This window comes from Anomaloglossus baeobatrachus, chromosome 1, assembly GCF_048569485.1.
Source record: "Anomaloglossus baeobatrachus isolate aAnoBae1 chromosome 1, aAnoBae1.hap1, whole genome shotgun sequence".
Classification (NCBI taxonomy): Eukaryota; Metazoa; Chordata; class Amphibia; order Anura; family Aromobatidae; genus Anomaloglossus; species Anomaloglossus baeobatrachus.
In genome coordinates this window covers 631,417,122-631,443,596 of record NC_134353.1, presented here as the reverse complement: position 1 = coordinate 631,443,596, position 26,475 = coordinate 631,417,122, and the positions used below count along the sequence as shown (strand labels likewise).

Genomic DNA, 26,475 nt, shown 5'->3' with positions numbered 1-26,475 from the left:
TAAATTGCATCCTATAATGTATGGGCAGCCACTGCAATGATTGGCACAGAGTGAAAGCGTCCGAATAACGATTAGACAGATAGGTGAACCTTGTTGCAGCATTAAGGATGGACTGGAGAGAGGAAAGTCTAGTGAGGGGAGGCCAATTAATAGAGAATTACAGTAATCAAATCAGGAATGGATCAGGGCCACGGTGAGGGTTTTTGTTGTTTCTATGGTGAGAAAGGGGAGGATTCTAGAGATGTTCTTCAGGTGCACGCTACATAGAAATTCATCAGTAACAACCGCCATCTCCTATCTCAGTAATGGGAAAATCTTCACTGAATACAAATTTTACCTCAGAATTGAGAATTTTGATAATGACTGGGCAGAGAAAGAAGATAATATCTCTGATAAGATGTATTACAGTTTTGCTTGTCTCCACGTGTACTATTGATTTCTGAAATAAAAATTAGGATGACAGTTACACTGTAAGCATTATTTACATTACGATGTTATAGCAATGCCTCTCTGCTGTGGCTCTAGTCTTTATTTACAGGTTACAATGGTCACGCCACAACTACAGCGCACTTGACGACTCAGCTCAGTGATTGGCTGCAGCTTTCACATGCGATGTAGACATGAAATCACCACTATAGCCTACCAGCAGAGATTAGAGGTGTCATCTAGTAGGGCAGGGTGAGTTTATTATCCTAACTAGTGCAAGTTGATAAACATTGAAAAAATATTCCTGGAAACCCACTCACACTGTTGAAAATATTGAATGATGCTATGTACCACATATACAATGGCATGCAAAGGTTTGGGCATCCCTGGTCAAAATAACTTATTGTGAACAGCATAAAAGTTAAAGATGACACATATCCTTTGTATTTTAGGCACAAAATATATATTTTTATCATTTACATCTTTAAGTTAACAATAAAGGAAAATGGGCCAATGCAAATGTTTGGGTAACCTGCATAGTCAGTACCTAGTAACACCCCCTTTGGCAAATATCACAACTTGTAAATGCTTTTTGTAGCCAGCCAACAGTGTTTCAAATCTTGTTGGAGGGATTTTCATCCATTCTTCCTCGGAAAAGTCTTTCAGTTCTGTGACATTCCTAGGTAGTCTTGCATGCACTGCTCTTTTGAGGTCTAGCCACAGATTTTTAATGATGTTCAGATCAGGGGACTGTGAGGGTCATTGTAAGGCTCTGTGCTCACTACAAAAAGGATTTTTCTCAGGAATTTCTTGAGAGTCTGAAAGAGTAGCGCACTTGCGGTCAATAAAATGCACCAATAACGCATGCGTTTTTACCGCGTTTTTGATGCGTTTTTTCCGCAGGTTGGTCCCTGCGTTTTTTACCATTATCTATGGCAAAAAAAGAAGGTACCTACAGAAAAGAAGTGACATGCTCATTCTTTTTCTCAAGAAATTCTGCAGAAAGAATGTTCTTGAGAAAAAAACGCAGTGTGCGTACAGCTATATTTTTTTCATAGGTTTTGCTGGGGAATGTCTGCAGAAAGGTTACAAACATTTTCTCAAGAAATTTCTGCAGCAAAAACGCAAAAAAAACCCTGGGTAAAAATGCAGTGTGTGCACAGGGCCTAAAACCTTCAGCTTGTGCCTTTTGAGGTAGTCTGTTGTGGATTTTTTCCGAGTGTTTAGGATCATTATCCATTTGTAGAAGCCATCCTCTTATCAACTTCAGCTTTTTTTTACAGATGGTGTTATGTTTGTATCAAGAATTTGTTGAAATTTCATTGAATTTATTCTTACTTCTACTTGTGAAATGTTCCCTGTGCCGTTGGCTGCAACACAACCCCAGATCTACCGCCATGCTTAATTGTTGGCGATATGTTCTTTTCCTGAAATTCTGTGCCCTTTTTTCTCCACACATACATTTGATCATTGTGGCCAAGGAGTTATATTTTAACCCCATTGGTTCCCAGGACTTGTTTCCAAAATGCATCAACCTTGTTTAGATGTTCCTTTGCATACTTCGAATGATGCATTTTATGTTGAGGACGCCTGAGAGGTTTTCGTCTGATGACTCTTCCATAAAGGCCATATTTGTGCAGGTGTCTCTGAACAGTAGAACAATGTTTCAGAACTAAACAGTCTGCAAAATCTTCCTAAAGGTCTTTTGCAGTCAAGCTGGGGTTCCAATTTGCCTCTTTCGCAATCCTACAAGCAGCTTTCACAGAAATTTTGCTTGGTCTTTCAAACCTTATCTTGATCTCCACTGTTCCTGTTAAATGCCATTTCTTAATTACATTTAGAACTAAAGCTGGTGTCACACTAAACGACAGCGACAACGACGTCGCTGTTACGTCACCATTTTCGGTGACGTAACAGCGACCTTGTAAGTCGCTGTTATGATCGCTGCTTAGCTGTCAAACACAGCAGAAGCAGCGATCATAAGGTCGCTGTGCTACATGTTCAGAGAGCAGGGAGCCGCGCTTAGCGCTGGCTCCTTGCTCTCCTGCAGCACACATCGGGTTAATTAACCCGATGTGTGCTGCAGCTACATGTCACAGTTCAGAGAGCAGGGAGCCGCGCTTAGCGCTGGCTCCTTGCTCTCCTGCAGCACACATCGAGTTAATTAACCCGATGCGTACTGCAGCCACATGTCACAGTGCAGGAGCCGGCACTGGCAGCAAGAGCGGAGGCTGGTAACCAGCGTAAACATCGGGTAACCAGGGAAAGGTCTTCCCTTGGTTACCCGATGTTTACGCTGGTTACAGCTTACCGCAGCTGCCAGTGCCGGCTCCTGATCGCTTCATTTCGTCGCTCTCTCGCTGTCACACACAGCGATGTGTGTGTCACAGCGGGAGAGTGACGACCAAAAAATGAAGCTGGACATTCAGCAACGACCGGCGACCTCACAGCAGGGGCCAGGTCGTTGCTGGATGTCACACACAGCGACAGCGACGGGACGTCGCTGCAACGTCACAGAAAATGGTGACGTAGCAGCGACGTCGTTGTCGTCGTCGTTATGTGTGACACCAGCTTAAGGAAAGGACAACTTGAAAACGCTTTGCTATCTTCTTATAGCCTTTTCCTGCTTTGTGGGCCTCCACCATCTTAATTTTCAGATTGCTAAGTGTGGCGCCCCTGAGGCTTCCGTCGCCACAGAGACATTGCACCCCAGTCAGAGGTGTGATGTCCCATCCTGGGTAAGGAAAGGGGTACATGCCAGTTCACAGGTAAAACTGCACTACACCCATTGCTAGGCACACACTGGGACCAGGGACAGTGGCAGCAACCCTCCCATGCTGCATGCTGAGAGGGGCCGTAAGACCCATCCCTGCTCCCATAGGATGGTAGCTTAGCCACCGGGGGGTGGGAAGAGCCAGCCGAGTGTAGAGCAGAGAGGAAGGTCAGAGTGTCAGTTTACCTCAGAGAGTGAGAGAGTGAGGAGCCAGCATGTAGCTGTGAAAGAGAAAGGAGCTCTGTGAGTTCAGAGTGTCCGCAACAGAGAAAGAAAGCAACAGAGAAGGAGAGAAACAGAGAGTAGAAGAAGAGCTCTAGTCAGGCAGGAGCTAAAGAAAGAAGAAAGTGACGCTTCCTGGTGAAGACCCTGGGACTCGGAGGGTCCAGGTGACACCAAGCAGGGAACGAAGGGATTCCAGGGCCACAGATAGCTTCAGAGCTGGTGGCCAGTGAAGTCAGCTGAGAAAGGACACAATTAGAGGGGTGCACTGGCATCAACCCCCAGATCTACCCGGGATCGGCGGAAGTCCCTGACGGTGGTCCCAGCAGTCCAAAGGCTCCTGCAGGCCTTGACAAGAACTGTGAGTAAAGACCTTGAAACTGCACCCCTGGTGTTGCCTCAGTTATTTCTCTGCATAGACACTAATAAGCACCAACAGTGTCCCCGGGGCACCGCTCCACCTGTGGGGAGCAGTACCACCATTGCTGCCATATCATCACCCCGGAGGCCTCACACAGCAGCGGCGGCTTAATAGCCGCAAACCACAGGTGGCGTCACGAAATAAAAAAACTTTAATTACTAGCAAGTCATCAGTCATTTTAACTGACACCCACCAGGGCCACAGAGTCGGGCCCCGCCACCACTGACGACCCCCGGACTAGTCCGGCCCGGCATCGGGTGTCCCATAGCCCTGGGGCGGGCGAGTCATTAAGCAGCTGCTCAGAAGAACCCATGGCTGCTGTTTTTGGCATGAGAGTATTGGAGGCTGGGTTTTTATAAAGCTGTGAAATTTGCATCACCTGGCTTTTTCTAATGATGATAAGGAATACGCCATAACCCTGACAGGCTAATTAAGGTCTGAAACCTTGGCCAAAGTTATCTGAGCATACAAATCTCAAAGGGGTGTCTTTTTTGCATAGGACAATTTTCCTTTTTGTAATATTTAAAAAGTAAAAGAGGAAAATTTTTTTATATATATATATATATATATATATAAACTTTTTTTTTACATAAAATACAAAGTATATGTGTCATCATTAACTTTATGCCTTTTAGAGGTCATTTCATCTTCAACTTGCTTAACTGTTCACAATAACAGTAATTTTCACTAGGAGTGCCCAAAGTTTTGCATGCCACTGTACGCTTATACACTTATACATGTGTGAAGCCCCGAGAACGCTGTGTCGGTGCATTACCTTCAGGGACTCCACTCTGCTGAATCCTGTCACAGGTAGGAAATCTTCTATTTGTCGTGACGCCACTCTCAGAATTGCGGTCAGTGGTGACCGCCACTGCAGGTTGAGGGTCGCCTGGGGCTGATGGTGTGTGCAGTCAGTTGGGATAGCCTCCTGAGAGTGAGGCAAGCCCCAGGGCCCTGTATAGGTGTGTAGAACCACAAGGCGCAGAATAACTCCACACAAGCAGGATGTCTTTCAGGGGTTTTACTCACAGTTGATGGCAGGGTGAGTAACCCGGGCGTAGCTGGGATGAACCAGGCTGGAACCAGGTATCCTTCAGGCTGACTTCTGATGGTGACTACCAACTCGCCTTCCTTAGCCCTTGGTGGTTTGGGGTAACCCCGACTTTTAGTCCCTATGGGGGTCACCCAGGGAAGTTGCTGAAGCCTCTCTCCCCTTCGTTTGCCGTTTGCTTGTTGCCTGGACCAGATCACTCCAGCTGCTTGCCTCCTGTGAACTATGGGCCCTAACTGTGGCTACGTGGCTGCGGCTTTTGGGTGTTGTGGTGTGGGCTTTGAGGGCCCCACACCGGCAGGTTTAGCAAGGAAAGGTGGATCTATCCCCGCTCCGGGATCTGCCGCCCGTTTGGGCCTGGTACTCCCTAGCAGTCTCCTTACTTCCCACTCTGTGCTCTCTCTTTAGCTGGAGACGGGTTTCGGGTAGCACTCCTAGGTGACCGTTCTCCCCCGTCGGTAGCCACTGCGCGGGCGCTGTCAGACTGCAACAGCTCCAGGGGTAGGGGTCAGCTCCTCTCGGAGCTCCCTGGACTCTGCACTGAACCGGCTCACTGCTCCTCCTCTCCTGTTCTTGCCTACGCCACCTAGCAACCAGGCTCTCTTACCACACCCCTTGAGAGGAGATGGAGGCTTTTGGCCCCCTCCACTATTCCAGTGAAGGTGAAGGCTTTTCCCCCTCCTGGGATCCCCAGGGGTCCTCTCATAGGTACATGTGTGAGACCTGATCACTATGCGCCTGTGTAGTCACACCTCGGTCAGCCTTCTGGATTACCTGTATTGTACTGTCCCCAGCATGGGTGCAGTACTCAGTGGTGCCTGACCAGGTCAGGGGCGCCACATTCCCCCTTAGTTATCACCAGCACGTCCTCGGGCTGCAAGACAACATTTTAAAATGCATAAAACAGTAAAAACATGGTAAAACATTTAAAACCACCAGGTACCATACATCACCACCCTCCACCCACAAGTCCGTTAACCCACCCTAAACCCTTTCACGTTGGCCGCGCCTTCAGCCACTTCTGGCAGGATGTAGAGGCGGCTTTCATGGTCTGGTGGTCTTCAGGGCATACCTGGCCTGGTGAAGCCGCGCCTTCAGCCACTTCTGGCAGGATCCAGAGGCGGCCTCCACAGTTGGTGCTGACCAGGTACCCTCTTTGTGGTGGCGAGCCAGGCCCCATAAACAGGCATGCTCTCTGGTTGCAGGTAAGCCAAGGCCCTATATACGGACGTGCTCCCTGGTTGCAGACGAGCCAAGCCCCTAAACAGGCTGACGCTGGTGGTGGTGGTGCCCTCTGGTGTAACTATTTACACTGCGAGAGTTTGTGGCTATAGCCAGTTCATAGCCTTAAGGTTCATTTCTCACATTAGTTTATGTGGGCACATTGCTTAAACTTGAAAACGTTGCAAAACTTCAAACTTGTCAAACTGGGAACTTCTATGCTTCTTTCTGTACTTTATGTGGATTCCTCCTCACCAGGGCTTGGGCCTGTAGGGCTGTGGCACCTGTTGGTTTCTCGATCTCTTTCTTCTTCCGTGTCTGTTTCTTTTTCTTTAGGACATGGTGTTACATCTAGCGCATACCAGCCTCTTTCGCCTTGATGCATGGTAAACTGCACTGTGTCTCCCATCCTTAGGTTTCTTCCAGGATGTCCTCTGGGCAAATGAGCTCTAACGTCTCTTCTGTTGACAAAAATGCCTTCTTTCATACCAGGTGCTACGATGAAGCCGTATCCTGATTTTAGGCTAAAATCTTCTACTACTCCTCGACAAAGGGGTCCTCTGACCTGGGCTTTGGCTCTTCTCAGGAACCGTTTCTCCTCTAGGTCTCTGGCCGTTATGTCATCTCTCTGCTCTGGGGACTGCGGTGCAGGGAAAGACTGGGTTCTGTTACGGCGCCGTGTCTTGCGGGCTGGATTCTGCGAGGTACAGCTTACAAGCTCCCAGGTGAGGCTTTTGGGCAGATCTTCTTCAGCAGACGGTGTTAGGTCTTCCTCATCCCAGCGGGAATATGGCAACATCTCCGGCTCTGGGCATGGATCCACTGCTGGTGGCTCCTGAGTCAGCTCCTCAGCTTCCTGGCCTCCCCTCCCCCTTAGTTCTTCTGAGCACTCCGGTGGTGGCAGTGCTGGGGATGGGTGCTCCTCAGCCGGCCCAGGCGGGGATCTCTTCGGCATGGTTGCTGCAGGAGTCGTCTTGGGGGTATGCGGAGGGAGCATGTACCGGTCCACCATCTCCTGTGGGAACTTGGCCTCCAGGTCAGCCTTCAGCTGCCAGTATGCGGGGTCCTCACCTACCAGGGACTTCCTAGCAGGGACTTCCTTAGACTGGGGAGCGGTGTCTGCTCTGGCCTTGCAGGCCGGGGTAAACAATGGTACGTCTGTCTTTTCTTGGCGGGCCGCGCCCGATATGGCGGCGGCCTGGTCTTGGCGGGCCGCGCCTGGCATGGCGGCGGCCTGGATGGGCGTTTCTGGCGCAGCTTGGATCGGCGTCGCAGCTGCGATGGGGTCTTTGCAGGCTGGGCTGGGCGTCGCTGCAGCGATCTGGGCTTGGCGGGCCGCACCTGACGGGGCTGCGGCCTGGTTCAGCACCTCACTTGCGGCGCGGACGAGCGTTGCGGCTGCGGTAGGGTCTCGGCGGGCCGGGCCTAGCATGGCGGCGGCCTGGGTCAGCGTCACACCTGCGGCGCGGATGAGGGTCGCGGTGGCAGCCGGTTCTCTGCGGGCCGGACTGGGCGTCGCTGCAGGGACCGGGTCTTGGTGGGCCGAGCAGGGCATCGCTGCGGCGGCCTGAGCTTGGCGGGCTGCACCTGGCGTGGCTGCGGCCTGCTTCAGCGTCGCCGCGCCGGACGCCTCTTCAGGGACCGCGGACGTGGCAGCAGGGGTCGGGGCACTCGCGCTGGCAGGGGCATCACTGGACTCACCCATCGGTGGCAGCATCGGGGTCTGAGTCGTCACCGCCCGGTCTGGCACTCGGCGCGCGGCTCTCTCTTCGTAGGCCTGAACCGCCGCGGTCATTCCCAGGAACTCCGCACGTCCCTCTCTGATCAGCCTTCCGACCCTGGCCTCCAGTTGATCGCAGAACTCGGCGAGCTCCCAACACCACCAGGCAGCGGAGCCTGGCTCTGGGTCTCTGCATTCAGACGCCATTTTCTCTAACAACAAGCTGCTGGCTTCTTTTCCGTTCCGCCGTCTCTGGACGCTTCCGCTCTCTTCACAAGCGAGGTCAGAACTCTGCAGGGGATCTCTGGGTAGCCACACCTCTTCGTGGGCGGTAACTTCTCCCAGCGCGGGCTGCTGTTGTTTTTCAGCGCGCTTTTCATGGTGGCAATATGGCGGCGCTTCCAATTTTTCAAGCGGACCGCCCAGGCACATGGTCACCTGTCTAGACAGGTCTAGTCCTTATCCTGTTCGTGACGCCAGATGTGAAGCCCCGAGAACGCTGTGTCGGTGCATTACCTTCAGGGACTCCACTCTGCTGAATCCTGTCACAGGTAGGAAATCTTCTATTTGTCGTGACGCCACTCTCAGAATTGCGGTCAGTGGTGACCGCCACTGCAGGTTGAGGGTCGCCTGGGGCTGATGGTGTGTGCAGTCAGTTGGGATAGCCTCCTGAGAGTGAGGCAAGCCCCAGGGCCCTGTATAGGTGTGTAGAACCACAAGGCGCAGAATAACTCCACACAAGCAGGATGTCTTTCAGGGGTTTTACTCACAGTTGATGGCAGGGTGAGTAACCCGGGCGTAGCTGGGATGAACCAGGCTGGAACCAGGTATCCTTCAGGCTGACTTCTGATGGTGACTACCAACTCGCCTTCCTTAGCCCTTGGTGGTTTGGGGTAACCCCGACTTTTAGTCCCTATGGGGGTCACCCAGGGAAGTTGCTGAAGCCTCTCTCCCCTTCGTTTGCCGTTTGCTTGTTGCCTGGACCAGATCACTCCAGCTGCTTGCCTCCTGTGAACTATGGGCCCTAACTGTGGCTACGTGGCTGCGGCTTTTGGGTGTTGTGGTGTGGGCTTTGAGGGCCCCACACCGGCAGGTTTAGCAAGGAAAGGTGGATCTATCCCCGCTCCGGGATCTGCCGCCCGTTTGGGCCTGGTACTCCCTAGCAGTCTCCTTACTTCCCACTCTGTGCTCTCTCTTTAGCTGGAGACGGGTTTCGGGTAGCACTCCTAGGTGACCGTTCTCCCCCGTCGGTAGCCACTGCGCGGGCGCTGTCAGACTGCAACAGCTCCAGGGGTAGGGGTCAGCTCCTCTCGGAGCTCCCTGGACTCTGCACTGAACCGGCTCACTGCTCCTCCTCTCCTGTTCTTGCCTACGCCACCTAGCAACCAGGCTCTCTTACCACACCCCTTGAGAGGAGATGGAGGCTTTTGGCCCCCTCCACTATTCCAGTGAAGGTGAAGGCTTTTCCCCCTCCTGGGATCCCCAGGGGTCCTCTCATAGGTACATGTGTGAGACCTGATCACTATGCGCCTGTGTAGTCACACCTCGGTCAGCCTTCTGGATTACCTGTATTGTACTGTCCCCAGCATGGGTGCAGTACTCAGTGGTGCCTGACCAGGTCAGGGGCGCCACACATGCTTTATATACTTCTGCATACAATATATGCTCATTCAATACTCACCATATAAACACACGTATCCACATAAAGTTGTATACATATAATCGAGGGTATTTATTTTTTTTAGAATCACTGTAACTTAAGCAGTGTCAGTCCGGTCCACACAAAACATATTGAAGCTGCAGCTGGCAGGCTAAAGTCGGATAGCTCCTAACTTTTGTTAGCCAGCATTGTAGCACTGTGTTCTGCACAGGTAAACACTGCTGGAGTGGTATGTATCATAGGGCGACAGACTTAGAATTGTGCCGCCCCCAGAAAGACAGAAGAGCACAATACACAAAATTCCTAACGCATTTAATATTTGATGAGAGTCAAATTCATGAATGGTAAAAGTAATAACTAAAAACAGGTCCATACACAAACCAACATAATCTAACACCATTGCTGCAGTATATAAAGTGTAACTACCATTGCAACACACTTCTTATTAAGGTTCATAGTGATCATAAGTGTTCAGTGCCACATCATTGATGAAGGTTAATTCTGCTGGGATAGCTTACATGCCTCTTGTTTGAAGCTACGTTCCCACAATCAGTATCCATTGAGTCTTTGGTGCTGCAGAATTTCTGCACCATCTCATCACCTTAGTTTTCTTGCGTTTTTTCATTGCGTTTTTGTGTGCGCTTTTTGCCGCTGTGTTTTTATCACAGATTTGGTTCTGCGTTTTTTTGTCTGTTTGGTGTGTCATCCCTTAAATAAAGCAGTTTTGTTTTTGAAACTTCCTGGTATAAATATCCTTAAGTGCTGATTACATGAGGTTTTTTTTATCAATTTCTGCCACGTAAACACACTTAAAAATGCATTTTTTACCTGTGGAATTTCTACAAAAATACGTGATAGTTGGAGGGAGCTAGACCTGGTGAATAAGGTGGGTGGTCAACCAGCTGAAATCCCAGCTCTGCCAGTTTTGCCGTGGTCGCATGTGCAGTGTGAGCGGAAGCGTTGTCTTGCAGGAACATGATTCCTTTGGACAGCTTGCCGGGCCTTTTGGCCTTCAGTGCTGCCTTCAATTGGTCCAAAAGTTCAATGTACTATCTTGCATTGATGGTGGAACCCTTTTGAAGGTAGTCTACTAGCAGCACACCCTCCTTATCCCAGAACACAGACACCATAACGTTAGTGGCTGATTTCTGCATCCTGAACTTCTTTGGATGAGGAGAACCACTGTGCCTCCACTCTTTTGACTGCTTCTTGTTGTCAGGGTCATACAAATAAATCCAGGTCTCATCCATGGTGACGAGTCAATGCAGGAAGTTCTTATCAGTCTGGAAACGCTGACAAATGGACCAGGAAGTTTTCAATCGCATGCTTCTCTGATCTGTTTTCAAACATTTGGGGACCCACTTTGCAGATAGCTTCCTCATGTCCAAATGTTCATGGATAATGACACAAACACGTTCACGGGAAATCCCCATGATGTCTGCTATTGCTTTAGGTGAAATTTGTCAACTCTCCAGCATGAGGTTGCACACAGCATCGACGTTTTCCGGAACAACATTCACTCTCGGTCATCTAGGACGTTTCTCATCATTGGTGCTGAAGTGGCCCATTTTAAATTTAGCAACCCAGTTCTTAACTGTGGAATATGAAGGGCATTGATCCCCCAATGTCTGCGACATAGCACCATGAATATCCTTTGCGGACTTTCCTTGCAAAAACAAGAATTTTATCACACCTCTGCTCTCAGTTGCTGTGAAGATCACATTAGATGCTGCCATTTTGTTTTCCTGTGTGCGTAGAACACTGTTGCCATAAGCAACAAACACAAAATTTTGAAAACATATATTACACACATAAGGCCTTCATGTGATGTAACATTCGTTACTATAGAAACAAAAAAGATCACAAAGCCAAAGACTTATCAGCAGCCCCTCATAATAAGAGAGTTTTTATATCTCAGTGCGCATGGCGGGGCTAATAATTTAAGTGCGCCTTCCCACCTGCTTGTTTTCCATCTATCTTCACCCTTCTCTGGCTCAATAAAGCCACAGCTGTCAATCAAATAAGGGGAGGGAGAGGGGTCATAGAGGGAAAAAAAGAAGGTGGAAAGGTGCACTTAAATGTCATTACCACGCCAAGGGAACACTGTGTGTCTATGCTTGGTTTGAACAGTCATTCTGTGCTGATAGACTCCCTTTAATTTTTAGCATGTACCTGTAACTATGTCAAAACTTCTTTGTCTCCATAGTGGTCTTACCCTTTTTATGTAAAGAAGTGTGGCACAAGGCTTGGATAGAAGAAGACTCCTGTGACAAAAATGTCTCAAAACAGCTACTATGAGTGTGAAAAACGTGGTCAAGTTTCAGGCTATGCTCCCCGTATGGGAGCATCTCAAGCAGAAATTGTAGGAGGCAATCTCTGTGACCCTGAGACCTCTGTGGATTTATCCACGTACATTGAGTCGGGAGAGGAACTTTTGTCTGATCTGTTTCCTATGAAGCATGAACGACTTAAAGCATCATATCAGTATCTTCCCTCAGAAGGGCTATCAACATCTGCTCTGTATGCATACCCACACGGCATGATGCCAGAACGTCGAATGGGAGGATATGAGTCTGGTGGAGTGATTGTGAAGGAGGAGACACGTGGATCACACAGAACTGTGTGCAATACTCTACAGTACCAGGCTGCACAGTGTGCACAGACAGCAATGCATCTTCCTCCTCAGATGGAGGGAGTACACCCTGCACTCCGTGTCTTGAAGGTGAGAGATCTCCACTCCACTGAAAATCTCTAACTACTTTTCCCATGGCATATCAATTCTAGAGCAGCTTTTCTTTGCCCTTTACATTGTATGGTTCCTTTAATCTATCTCCAGGAAAAGTATGAATTTCTTAACAACTAGGTGTTACCATTCTTGATTTAATAGTATTTCAAGGAGTAGGGATAGACTTCATTGGTGACGCCTACAAGTTTATCAGGTTCAGTTATGTGGGTGATGCCAACAAAATTCCAAAAATACTCACTCTCTAACTTCATGATATATATATATATACACACACACTGCTGTGGCAAAAATTAAGGGACCACTGCAAAATTGTCAGTTTTTCTGATTTTTCACTTAATAGGTATATTTTTGAGTGAAATGTAAATAGTTCTTTTATTCTATAAACTACTGACCACATGTCTCCAAATTTCCAAGTGATGCATTTTGTATTTATTTTCTGAAAATGAAAAATGGTTAAAATAACAAAAACATGCATTGCTTTCAGACCTCAAATAATGCAAAGAAAACAAGTTCATAATCATTTAGAAACAACAATACTAATATTGTTTTATTTCAGGAAGAGTTCGGAAATCAATATTTTGTGGAATAACCATGATTTTTAATCACAGCTTTCATGCGTCTTGGCATGCTTTCCACCAGTCTTTCACACTGCTTTTGGGTGACCTTATGATTCATACGTCCTTTGCAAATTGTGAATGAAGGAACACCACATCAAAACCCTGTCATGGACAGCCCAATCTGCAGACCTGAACCCTATTGAAAACCTCTGGAATGTATCAAGAGGAAGATGGATAGTCACAAGCCATAAAACAAAGAAGAACTGCTTACATTTTTGTACCAGGATTGGCATAAGGTCACCCAAATGCAGTGTGAGACTGGTGTAAATCATGCCCTGATGCATGAAAGCTGTGATTAAAAATCATGGTCATTTCACAAATATTTATTTCTGAACTCTTTCTGAGTTAAAACATTATTAGTATTGTTGTTTCTAAATGATTATGAACTTGTTTTCTTTGCATTATTTGAGGTCTGAAAGCAATGCATTTTTTATTATTTTGACCATTTCTAATTTTCAGAAAATAAATTTAAAATTTATTACTTGGAAATTCTGAGACATGTTGTCAGTAGTTTATAGAATAAAAAAACAATTTACATTTTACTCAGAAATATACCTGCAAAGAGAAAAATCTGAAAAACTGACAACTTTGCAGTGGTCTCTTAATTTTTGCAAGAGCTGTATATATATTAATTATATTAATGCATTACCACTCACATAAAGGACTGCACTTTCTCATATGTGTAATCTCTCTTTGCATGTCATAGACTGAATGTTTCACTGGGCAAAACAATTTGAGGCAGACTTTACAAGGGTTGTTTGGTCATATGAAATTGATGACATATCCATTTGTAGAGGCTACTACCAAATAAGGGGGCTTTACACGCAACGACATCGCTAACGAGATGTCGTTGGGGTCACGAAATTCGTGACTTACATCCGGCCTCGTTAGCGACGTCGTTGCGTGTGAAACATATGAACGACCAAACTTACTCACCTAATCATTGATCGTTGGCACGTCGTTCTAATCCCAAATATAGTTGCTGTTGCAGGACGCAGGTTGTTCGTCGTTCCTGAGGCAGCACACATCGCTACGTGTGACACCCCAGGAACAAGGAACAACACCTTACCTGCGTCCTCCGGTAACGAGGTGGGCGTCAGTTTCTTTCGGCTGCTCTCCGCCCCTCCGCTTCTATTGGACGGGTGCCGTGTGACGTCGCTGTGACGCCGCACGAACCGCCCCCTTAGGAGGCGGTTCGCCGGCCGCAGCGACATCGCTAGGCAGGTAAGTCCGTGTGACGGGTCCTAGCGATGTTGTGCGCCACGGGCAGCCATTTGCCCGTGATGCACAACCGACGGGGGCGGGTACGTGTAAAGCAGCCTATAGAGCTGATCAGCTCCTATTCAAGAAAAGTAAATGAGCTGCTCTCCAGTACCTGGAAAGGCCCCCAAGGGAGCGAATATTTGGTGCAGGACCAGGACCGATCTGATATTGGTAGCCTTTCCTTCTGATTTGATATCAATATCACACACCCAGTGATCCCCTTTAAATCTCCAATGGCAAGAATGAGAAATGAATATCTCTCAAAAAATTGTAAGAATAATTTTCAACAGATATCTTAAGCTTTGAATTCCTTTCACAAAGAATGGTATAATAAGGATTTCTCTTTTTCCCAATTTCGGTAATATCATGTATTCACCTGCTAGTTCAGAACTAGCAAACAAATTTTACACTGCAAGGCAAAATAAATATACATAATTAAAATGGAAAAAGTGGTTGAAAAGAAGAGAACTGAAGTGTCTAAGACTGAATTCATATAGTTCTTTAGACAGGCTTTGCACGTTGCAACATCGCACGTGCGATGTCGGTGGGGTCAAATCGAAAGTGACGCACATCCGGCGTCACTTTCGACATCGTAGTGTGTAAATCCTAGATGATACGATTAACGAGCGCAAAAGCGCCGTTATCGTATCATCGGTGTAGGCTCCGACTTTTTCAAAATTACGCTGCGGCGACAGGTACGATGTTGTTCCTTGTTCCTGCGGCAGCACACATCGCTGTGTATGAAGCCGCAGGAGCGAGGAACATCACCTTACCTGCCGCTGGCGGCTATACAGAAGGAAGAAGGTGGGCGGGATGTTTACATCCTGCTCATCTCCGCCCCTCCGCTTTGATTGGCCGCCTGCCGTGTGACGTCGCTCTGACGTTGTACGACCCGCCCCCTTAGGAAGGAGGCGGGACGCCGGCCAGAGCGACGTCGCAGGACAGGTGAGTGCATGTGAAGCTGGCGTAGCGATAATGTTCGCTACGCCAGGAATCACAAGATATCGCTGCTGCGATGGGGGCGGGGACTATCGCGTGCGACATCGCAGCATCGGCTTGCGATGTCGCAACGTGCAAAGCCCGCCTTAGAGTTAAGCAAACAATGGGGCAGTGCAGCATGAATCTTGCCTTAGGCTATGTGCGCACGTAGCGTTCTGTCCCTGCAGAAATTTCTGCAGCGATTTGAACAGCACATGTGTGCTTCAAATCACTGCAGAAAGAGTCCGTAATGAAAAAAAAAAAAAAGCCGATTTCATGCGCTCTGAGTGCAGCCCCTCCCATAGACAGAGCGCACAGAATAAGTGACATGTCATTTCTTAGAACGTGCGCGAGCCGTTCCATACAGCCAAAGCACGTGAGTGCCGGCGTCCACACAGACTCGGAGAATATATCCTAGGCGTTCCTGATACCCTATTCATATATGCAATCTCTACTAATATAGTGATACAGCATTCTCCCTGGAACACAGAACTATTAGTGACAGCAGACTCTGTGAACAAGGCCTGTGGCCGCAACGTCAGAGCAATTTTCTGTCTTTAGTTCATTTTCCTTTGCATGGCTTTTTTGAATTTTCAATAAATTAATACATTATTCATTTCATTGAGTGTGCAGTGTACTTCTATATGTATACCTGCAGAAATTTCTGCAGCGATTTGAACAGCACATGTGTGCTTCAAATCACTGCAGAAAGAGTCCGTAATGAAAAAAAAAAAAAAAAGCCGATTTCATGCGCTCTGACTGAGTGCAGCCCCTTCCATAGACAGAGCGCACAGAATAAGTGACATGTCATTTCTTAGAACGCGCGCTTCGGGCAGCAGCCGAAGCGCTGCACTCTAATACGCCACGTGCACACATCTCCTGCATAATCTTCATAGATTATGCTGTGGACACAGGACGCATGCAGTTAGGCTGCGGTGCAGATCGCAGCGTGACTGCATGCAAATATGCAACGTGCGCACATAGCCTTAGTGATTGTTTAGTCTCCTCCCCACTCTGAAATGTTTCCTTTAAAGGAGTTTTCTTAGGTCATCTCAAAAAGTGTATTATAGACCCCAAATTTTTAAAAAATTATCCTTTATTATACCAAAGCTAAAAAAGACTCACAGACATAAATACATACAATGTCTCCACTGGGTTCAACCAATTAGAGGGTAGATATATAACAATGTACAATTCATTTTTCTTTCCACAGATCGATAAGTACTTCTTCTCCTCAAAAAATAGATATTTCAGAGGGACAAAGAAAAGAAAAAATCCAAATATTACAAATATTTAAGGGTTTGTGTACAATTCATACTGATATTTATATTTTATATTTTTAGCCCTCCAAACCCCTACTAAGCTCACTGCCAAACAGTGGTATAGGAGCTGACTATAGAGACAAAAAGATATTTCGTCTCTATGTCCAGTTCCAACCCCTACCCAGTTTAGAGACCATATAAATGACCACAGATATGCAAATATTACCCTGGTAACCCCTTTTTGATGTTTTTCATGACCGCTATTCAACATCCATGTCACACCCTTGGCCGGTCAAAATAACAGAGGAAAAAACAGGGATAACTTTAAAAAAAATAGGCGCATCCTGGAATACCCACAGGTTATTCCCAACAGAACCAACACCCAATATGTAGTGTAAACTCATCCACTGAACTGTTGATTTAGATACCGTGCACCCTATAGAATGCCACAAGGTCATTCTCTACAGAACAGAGAATTAATATCGGCCCAAAACCATCATCTGAACTGTTAGAAAAAAGATTTTTTCAGCAAAGCAAACAAACACATATATGCCATAGATAATGCAGAATTAAAAAGTCCAATAACCAAAATTTGTTCCTTAATAGGATTCTTGATAGATGCAATATTCATCACATATCCACTGGAGATTATTTTATAAATATCCTTCTTCACAGAGGTAGTTGATTTCAGAAACGTGATATGTCGCAAGTTCCTTTTGGTACTGGTTAGACACTCTGTGCTTGATAGCTCCACACTCTTAGGATACAATTTACACCTTACACCTCGACGCGTTTCCCCCCTTGTATGATAAAACCAAAGGGTTCATCAGGAGGTTTTATTGATCCATGAGTTTAATATCAATTCTATATATATAATTGCCTTATTCTGTCTGTCTGTCTGTCTGTCTTGCTCCAAAATTGTGTCCTTACGGTGACACAAAGCGGATTGGCCGCTGGCCTCACCATGGCCCCGCCCCCCGCACGGATTGGTCGCTCGCCCTGGCTCCCCCTCCACACGGATTGGCCGGCCGCTCGCACAGGCTCCGCCCCCCACATGGATTGGCCTCTCGCCCCGGCACCCTGCACGTATTGGCAACTCGGCCACGCCCCGCCACCCTCACGCAATGCACGCTCGCTCTGGCCCCGCCCCCCGCACGCATCCCCCGAACTGACACGGAGACACGACTCCCAGGTGAGTACTGTACCCCCGGGAGCCCACATCAGCGTACGCCGCCAACCCAGCCGACACATACCCTCGCATTGCTGGGGTTGCCGGCGTATGGTGGTGTGGGCTCCCGTGCGAGCGGGGGACGTGATGCGCTGGTAACCATTGTAGCATAGTTACCAGCGCATCAAGGTCCTGCAGCGGCGGAACATCCACACGCACACACATAACAGCAGACACACACATACACACACACATCAGATCACACTCACTCTCACACACACTTCACACACACATCACATCGCATCCACATACTCACAGCATCCGGAGATATCGCTTGCTTCTCGGCCGCGATACTGTGCTGTGAGCTTCCAGGACCTGCCGGAGGATCACATGGCCAGAAGCATGTGGTATCTCCGGATGTTGTGAGTGTGAGTGCGTATGTGCAATATCGTCAGTGTGTGTGAGTGTATGCGATCGGGTGTGTGTGAGTGTATGCGATCGGGTGTGTGTGAGTGTATGCGATCGGGTGTGTGTGAGTGTATGCGATCAGGTGTGTGTGAGTGTATGCGATCGGGTGTGTGTGAGTGTATGCGATCGGGTGTGTGTGAGTGTATGCGATCGGGTGGGTGTGAGTGTATGCGATCGGGTGGGTGTGAGTGTATGCGATCGGGTGGGTGTGTGTGTGTGTGAGTGTATGCGATCGGATCTGTGAGTGTCGGCAGAGGAGCACGGCGTGCTGGAGGAGGCTGTGAGGAGAGAGACTGATCCTGGGGAAGGCTGGGAGGGGGAGGCAGATGCTGGGGGAGGCTGATGTTGGGGGAGGCTGGGAGGGTGTAGGCTGATGCTGGGGGAGGCTGATGCTGGGGGAGGCTGGGAGGAGAGAGGCTGATGCTGGGGGTGGCTGGGATGAGAGAGGCTGATGCTGGGGGAGGCTGATGCTGGGGGAGGCTGGAAGGAGAGAGGCTGATGCTGGGGGAGGCTGATGTTGGGGGAGGCTGGGAGGGTGTAGGCTGATGCTGGGGGAGGCTGATGCTGGGGGAGGCTGGGAGGAGAGAGGCTGATGCTGGGGGAGGCTGATGCTGGGGGTGGCTGGGATGAGAGAGGCTGATGCTGGGGGAGGCTGATGCTGGGGGAGGCTGGAAGGAGAGAGGCTGATGCTGGGGGAGGCTGATGCTGGGGGAGGCTGGAAGGAGAGAGGCTGATGCTGGGGGAGGCTGATGCTGGGGGAGGCTGGAAGGAGAGAGGCTGATGCTGGGGGAGGCTGATGCTGGGGGAGGCTGGGAGGGGAAGGCTGATGCTAAGGGAGGCTGGGAGGAGAGAGGCTGATGCTGGAGGAGGCTGGGAGGAGAGAGGCTGATGCTGGGGGAGGCTGGGAGGAGAGAGGCTGATGCTGGGGGAGGCTGGGAGGCGGAGGCTGATGCTGGGGGAGGCTGGGAGGCAGAGGCTGATGCTGGGGGAGGCTGATGCTGGGGGAGGCTGGAAGGAGAGAGGCTGATGCTGAGGGAGGCTGATGCTGGGGGAGGCTGGGAGGGGGAGGCTGATGCTGGGGGAGGTTGGGAGGAGGGAGGTGAGAGGCTGATGCTGGGGGAGGCTGATGCTGGGGGAGGCTGGAAGGAGAGAGGCTGATGCTGGGGGAGGCTGATGCTGGGGGAGGCTGGAAGGAGAGAGGCTGATGCTGGGGGAGGCTGATGCTGAGGGAGGCTGGGAGGTGGAGGCTGATGCTGGGGAAGGCTGGGAAGAGGGAGGCTGGGAGGAGAGAGGCTGATGCTGGGGGAGGCTGGAAGGAGAGAGGCTGATGCTGGGGGAGGCTGATGCTGGGGGAGGCTGGGAGGGGGAGGCTGGGAGGAGAGAGGCTGATGCTGGGGGAGGCTGGGAGGAGGGAGGCTGGGAGGGGGGAGGCTGAGAGAAGAGAGGCTGATGCTGGGGGAGGCTGAGGCTGGGAGGAGAGAGGCTGATGCTGGGGACAGAGAGGCTGATGCTGGGAGGAGAGAGGCTGATGCTGGGAGGAGAGAGGCTGATGCTGGGGGCAGAGAGGATGATGCTGGGGGCAGAGAGGCTGATGCTGGTGCAGCATGGGGGATGGAGCACGATGGGGGGTGCGCAGCATGGGGGATGGAGCACGATGGGGAGTGCGCAGCATGGGGGATGGAGCACGTTTGGGAGTGCGCAGCATGGCGGATGGAGCACGTTTGGGACTGCGCAGCATGGCGGATGGACCACGTTTGGGAGTGCGCAGCATGGCGGATGGAGCATGTTTGGGAGTGCGCAGTATGGCGGATGGAGCACGTTTGGGAGTGTGCAGCATGGCGGATGGAGCACGTTTGGGAGTGCGCAGCATGGCGGATGGACCACGTTTGGGAGTGAGCAGCATAGCGGATGGAGCACGTTTGGGAGTGCGCAGCATGGCGGATGGAGCACGTTTGGGAGTGCGCAGCATGGCGGATGGAGCACGATGGGGGGTGCGCAGCATGGGGGATGGAGCACGATGGGAGGTGCACACCTCCCCCCAACACACACACACACAACACACCACACACACACTGGGAACCACAAACACCGCCCTACATAGACACCCACACACACAGACAACGCTGCACACACACAACACCCAACACACAAACACTGCGGCATACATAAATATACGCACATACCACGCAACACACACACATTGCACAAAACATACCTCCCCCAAAACACACCACACCCACACAAACCGCGCAACACACACACACACAACGCTACAGACACACAGCGCTCCACAAACAATGCAACACACATACAACACCGCTCTCACCCCCCGTCACACCCAGACAACACCCAGAACATGTACAGCGCCTACACAAACACTTGATAACTACACACAACAACATCTATATATATAACAAAAATCATACATTAACTACACAATACGTAAATTCTAGAATACCCGATGCGTAGAATCGGGCCACCTTCTAGTATTCAATATGGATCCCAAAAACACCTCAGATAAAGCATGGTATGCCGGATAGGACCACTACATCAATAGTTTAGGGGTCCAAATAACATAGGACAGTATGAACTGGCAAAACGCCATGATAACACCCATCACAAAAAATCCCGGAATAAGGACACCAGCACGCCATGGGCGTGCTGATGTCCTTATTCCGGGATTTTTTGTGACGGGTGTTATCATGGCGTTTTGCCAGTTCATACTGTCCTATGTTATTTGGACCCCTAAACTATTGATGTAGTGGTCCTATCCGGCATACCATGCTTTATCTGAGGTGTTTTTGGGATCCATATTGAATATTGATATTAAACTCATGGATCAATAAAACCTCCTGATGAACCCTTTGGTTTTATCATACAAGGGGGGAAACGCGTCGAGGTGTAAGGTGTAAATTGTATCCTAAGAGTGTGGAGCTATCAAGCACAGTGTGTCTAACCATTACCAAAAGGAACCTGCGACATATCACGTTTCTGAAATCAACTACCTCTGTGAAGAAGGATATTTATAAAATAATCTCCAGTGGATATGTGATGAATATTTCATCTATCAAGAATCCTATTAAGGAACAAATTTTGGTTATTGGACTTTTTAATTCTGCATTATCTATGGCATATATGTGTTTGTTGCTTTGCTGAAAAAATCTTTTTTCTAACAGTTCAGATGATAGTTTTGGGCCGATATTAATTCTCTGTTCTGTAGAGAATGACCTTGTGGCATTCTATAGGGTGCACGGTATCTAAATCAACAGTTCAGTGGATGAGTTTACACTACATATTGGGTGTTGGTTCTGTTGGGAATAACCTGTGGGTATTCCAGGATGCGCCTATTTTTTAAAGTTATCCCTGTTTTTTCCTCTGTTATTTTGACCGGCCAAGGGTGTGACATGGATGTTGAATAGCGGTCATGAAAAACATCAAAAAGGGGTTACCAGGGTAATATTTGCATATCTGTGGTCATTTATATGGTCTCTCAGCTGGGTAGGGGTTGGAACTGGACATAGAGACGAAATATCTTTTTGTCTCTATAGTCAGCTCCTATACCACTGTTTGGCAGTGAGCTTAGTAGGGGTTTGGAGGGCTAAAAATATAAAATATAAATATCAGTATGAATTGTACACAAACCCTTAAATATTTGTAATATTTGGATTTTTTCTTTTCTTTGTCCCTCTGAAATATCTATTTTTTGAGGAGAAGTACTTATCGATCTGTGGAAAGAAAAATGAATTGTACATTGTTATATATCTACCCTCTAATTGGTTGAACCTAGTGGAGACATTGTATGTATTTATGTCTGTGAGTCTTTTTTAGCTTTGGTATAATAAAGGATAATTTTTTAAAAATTTGGGGTCTATAATACACTTTTTGAGATAATTTTTGACCCCTGCAACTTATCTAATTGTGTTTGTAGAGTTTTCTTAGGTCAGCAGCATACATTTTTGCAGTTACTTTATGACTGCAGATCACTTAATCCTTGTGGTGTGTAATACGCACACTGTCAGAATTCCACTCTATCATCTGTTTTAGCATGCAAATTATGCTTTTATCTGCTTCTGTCAACAGAAAATTGAGAGAAGCATGAAAAGTTGTTAGTCAGCAGTGAGCACATGACTACAAATATACAAATCACATACTCAAGGTAACATGATGACTACTTGAGCTAGCAGTAGTTGGAAATATTGACAGTGAGCATGTTGTACAGTGTCAAGATTTGGCAATCTGCACTCAAAGTGACTACAAAAATGTTTGTTCAATAAAAAAATTCACTTGAAACATAAATGTGTAAATCCTGTTTTATAGGCATATATATTAGAAAGATATTAGAAAATATCTAACAGGAAACTTTAAATGGAACCTGACAGCTTATTCATGGTTTCCGATCCAGGGGCAGCAAGTATCAGACACTGACTGAATGATTTCAGCCATGAATGTTTCACTCCGACATGCTGAAGCATTTCAGAGAAAAACATACTTTGCTCACAGGTGCATCTAGACTTTATGGCACCCGGTGCAAGAATTCAGTTTGATGTCCCCCTTCCCAAGCGATTTGAGTAGTCATCATGTGATTGCTCATTCTTTTGTGATTTGCACACTTACAGACATGTGCTGCCAAACTGCTCTTCATAATTCTCTCAACGTTCAATGAAAGACTTAGAGAAGCAGGAAGAAAAGCCAGTTGTCACTTGACCAGAATTATGAAAATTGCATATGAGTGGAGCGGCCATGTGATGACTGCCGGAACCAGCAAGCAAATATGAGTCCTCACAGTGAGTGTATTACAAACGTTAAGATTGGGCATGCTACACTGCTTAATTTTATAATTAAAGGCCTTGTCCAGATTTGACATGAAAGTCTGCAGTTACTCTAGGTGACTGCAGGTTTCTGAATACTCACAGCACATGCACTGTACACTTATAGGATTCAGTACCATCAGTACATGGTGCATCAACTGTAATGTCAGGTCATCCCCATTTACATTTGTATTGCATGAACCTACACTTCCGGTATGTTCTTAACAATGGTAAAGAGATACTGGGAGTTGTTATCAATCATCAGTCTATGGACCATACAGGAACCATTGCACTGATGAGAATTAGCCAGTATCACAAATAGCATTTACATCCAGGTACCTTATAAATGATGTTGTGTCTGATCGCAGGCATCTCTTTTTTTTCTTCAAGTTGCCAAGATGCCATAATGACTTTTCTCATGCACATCTCTCCACTGCAGACTTCCATCTTCTCTGGTTTTCAGAACCAAATCTCAACACGATACCCTTAAAAATAGCAGAATGACTAGACTACTCCTGACTAAAAATATCTGCCCTATTTTGTGCCCCTGAATAAATATTTGCCCCTTACTTTGTTCCCTGAACAAAATATGATGAACACACTATGCACACTGTCTTTCTAATGGTACATGCCTTCCACACTGCCCTCTTTCTACCATACTCTAACCTTCTTCACATTGTCCTCTACATTGTGTCCCGCTATATTGCACAGTCTTTGTACTGTGCCCCTTTATCACACACCCCTCCTTGCTATGGCCTTACACTGTCCACCCATGCTTCCCTCTCTCCATACCACCCCGCCACACTACCAAGTCTCTATTCTGTGCCCCCTCACATTTTTCTCATTCCATCCTGTCTTCTCAATACCTCTGCACTCATCCTCCTTTGCTCCCTATGCTGTGTCTGCTCACATTTCCCCCTCACTCCTCATACTGTATTTACATTAATTTCCCCCTCATTCCCAATACTGTCCTCAAATTTACCTCTCCCTTCCCCCCATACTATGTCTGCACCCAACCCCCCCCCACCCCACATACTGTTTTCTCGTACATATCCTACTTCATCTACCCCTTGCTTCTCATATTGTGTCCTTAAATCTCTCCGTCCCTCAAATTTTACCCCCTGGCCCTAGTTGACCTGATCACACTGCTGATGTGCTCTGACCCAGAAGTGTCAGCGGTCAGGGCTCTAATTATACTTGTGTCGGAAAGACCTGTGTACAATTGATCACAGGGAGCTGGTGTGCTGTACTTGCACTGATACTGCTGTCAGCTTGACAGCAAGATCAGAGAACAGCTGACTCTCAATCCCGAGGGGTGGCAAAAAGCAGCCACCGGGAAGACACCTCTGACCACCACATCAGGCTGCCCAATGGCGCCCCCCCCTGCCAGCGGCGCCAGGCACATGCCCCGCCAGCCCATCCCTAGATACGCCTCTAAGCCACATAAGAGATTGGACAGGTGGGTCTTCTTTGGCTTCTCCCTTCTCTCTGCCATGGAGTTTTGAACAAACATACAGTACAGACCAAATATTTGGACACACCTTCTCATTCAAAGAGTTTTCTTTATTTTTATGACTCTGAAATTGTAGATTCACATTGAAGGCATCAAAACTATGAATTAACACATGTGGAACAAAGATATATTTTACCTGTATCACATGTGGAATGAAATCCTTAACAAAAAAGTGTGAAACAACTGAAAATATGCTTTATATTCTAGGTTCTTCAAAGTAGCCATCTTTTGCTTTGATTACTGCTTTGCACACTCTTGGCATTCTCTTGATGAGCTTCAAGAGGTAGTCAACGGAAATGGTCTTCCAACAGTCTTGAAGGAGTTCCCAGAGATGCTTAGCACTTGTTGGCCCTTTTGTCTTCACTCTGCGGTCCAGCTCACCCCAAATCATCTCGATTGGGTTCAGGTCTGGTGACTGTGGAGGCCAGGTCATCTGGCGTAGCACCCCCTCACTCTCCTTCTTAGTCAAATAGCCCTTACACAGCCTAGAGGTGTGTTTGGGGGTCATTGTCCTGTTAAAAAATAAATGATGGTCCAACTAAACGCAAACCGTATGGAATAGCAGGCCTCTGCAAGATGCTGTGGTAGCCATGCTGGTTCAGTATGCCTTCAGTTTTGAATAAATCCCCAACAGTGTCACCAGCAAAGCACCCCCACACCATCACACCTCCTCCTCCATGCTTCACAGTGGGAACCAGGCATGTAGAGTCCATCCGTTCACCTTTTCTGCATTGCACAAAGACACGGTTGTTGGATCCAAAGATCTCAAATTTGGACTCGTCAGACCAAAGCACAGATTTCTACTGGTCTAATGTCCATTCCTTGTGTTCTTTAGCCCAAACAAGTCTCTTCTGCTTGTTGCCTGTCCTTAGCAGTGGTTTCCTAGTAGCTATTTTACCATGAAGGCCTGCTGCACAACGTCTCCTCTTAACAGTTGTTCTAGAGATGTGTCTGCTGATTGAACTCTGTGTGGTATTGACATGGTCTCTAATCTGAGCTGCTGTTAACCTGCGATTTCTGAGGCTGGTGACTCGGATAAACTTATCCTCCACAGCAGAGGTGACTCTTGGTCTTTCTTTCCTGGGCGGTCCTCATATGAGCCAGTTTCTTTGTAGCGTTTGATGGTTTTTGCCACTGCACTTGGGGACACTTTCAAAGTTTTCCCAATTTTTCGGACTGACTGACCTTCATTTCTTAAAGTAATGATGACCACTCATTTTTCTTTACTTAGCTGATTTTTTTTCTTGCCATAATACAAATTCTAACAGTCTATTCAGTAGGACTATCAGCTGTGTATCCACCAGACTTCTGCACAACACAACTGATGGTCCCAACCCCATTTATAAGGCAAAAAATCCCACTTATTAAACCTGACAGGGCACACCTTTGAAGTGAAGACCATTTACGGTGACTACCTCTTGAAGCTCAAGAGAATGCCATAAATGTGGAAAGCAGTAATCAAAGCAAAAGGTGGCTACTTTGAAGAACCTAGAATATTAGACATATTTTCAGTTGTTTCACACTTTTTTAAGTATTTCATTCCACATGTGTTAATTCATAGTTTTGATACCTTCAATGTGAATCTACAATTTTCAGAGTCATGAAAATAAAGAAAACTCTTTGAATGAGAACCTGTGTCCAAACTTTTGGTCTGTACTGTACAGACACGGATGGCACATGGAAGCACTTCCGTGTGTCATCCGTTTGTACACAAAACCCACATTGAAAACATGGTCTTGTCAGTAGGTCCGCAAAAAAAAGGAATTGACTAGCACAAATGGAACGGTCATCTGAATGAGCCCTTGCTGAGAGAGGATATGGCAGCTGTTATTCATTAGATTCCATGTAGATAGAAGCGTGAGGAGGGGGTAGAGCTCTGCCTCTAGCTCCTCCCTCTGCCTCTAGCTCCTCCTTCTGCCTCTAGCTCCTCCCTCTGCCTCTAGCTCCTCCCTCTGCCTCTAGCTCCTCCCTCTGCCTCTAGCTCTTCCCTTTCCCATCATCATAGAATTTCATCAATTTGAATACAGATTTTACCTCAGAATTGAGAATTTTGACAATGACTGATCATTTTTGGACGAGAAAAAAGCAAATTAACTCCTTCACCCAGGGCGAGTTTCTGTTTTTCGTTTTCAATTTTTCCTTCTGTTCGTCTAAGAGC

At 47.6% G+C, this 26,475-nt stretch overlaps 1 protein-coding gene across 1 annotated transcript in view; it reads left to right on the top strand.

The window, feature by feature from the left end:
- CEBPE (CCAAT enhancer binding protein epsilon) overlaps positions 1-26,475 on the top strand; it is a 42,369-nt gene that overhangs the window by 4,281 nt on the left and 11,613 nt on the right. The window contains exon 2 of the mRNA XM_075340773.1: positions 11,701-12,216. Within this exon, the coding sequence (XP_075196888.1) occupies positions 11,770-12,216 (447 nt within the window). The 5' untranslated portion in view covers positions 11,701-11,769. The remainder of the gene's footprint in view (positions 1-11,700; positions 12,217-26,475) is intronic.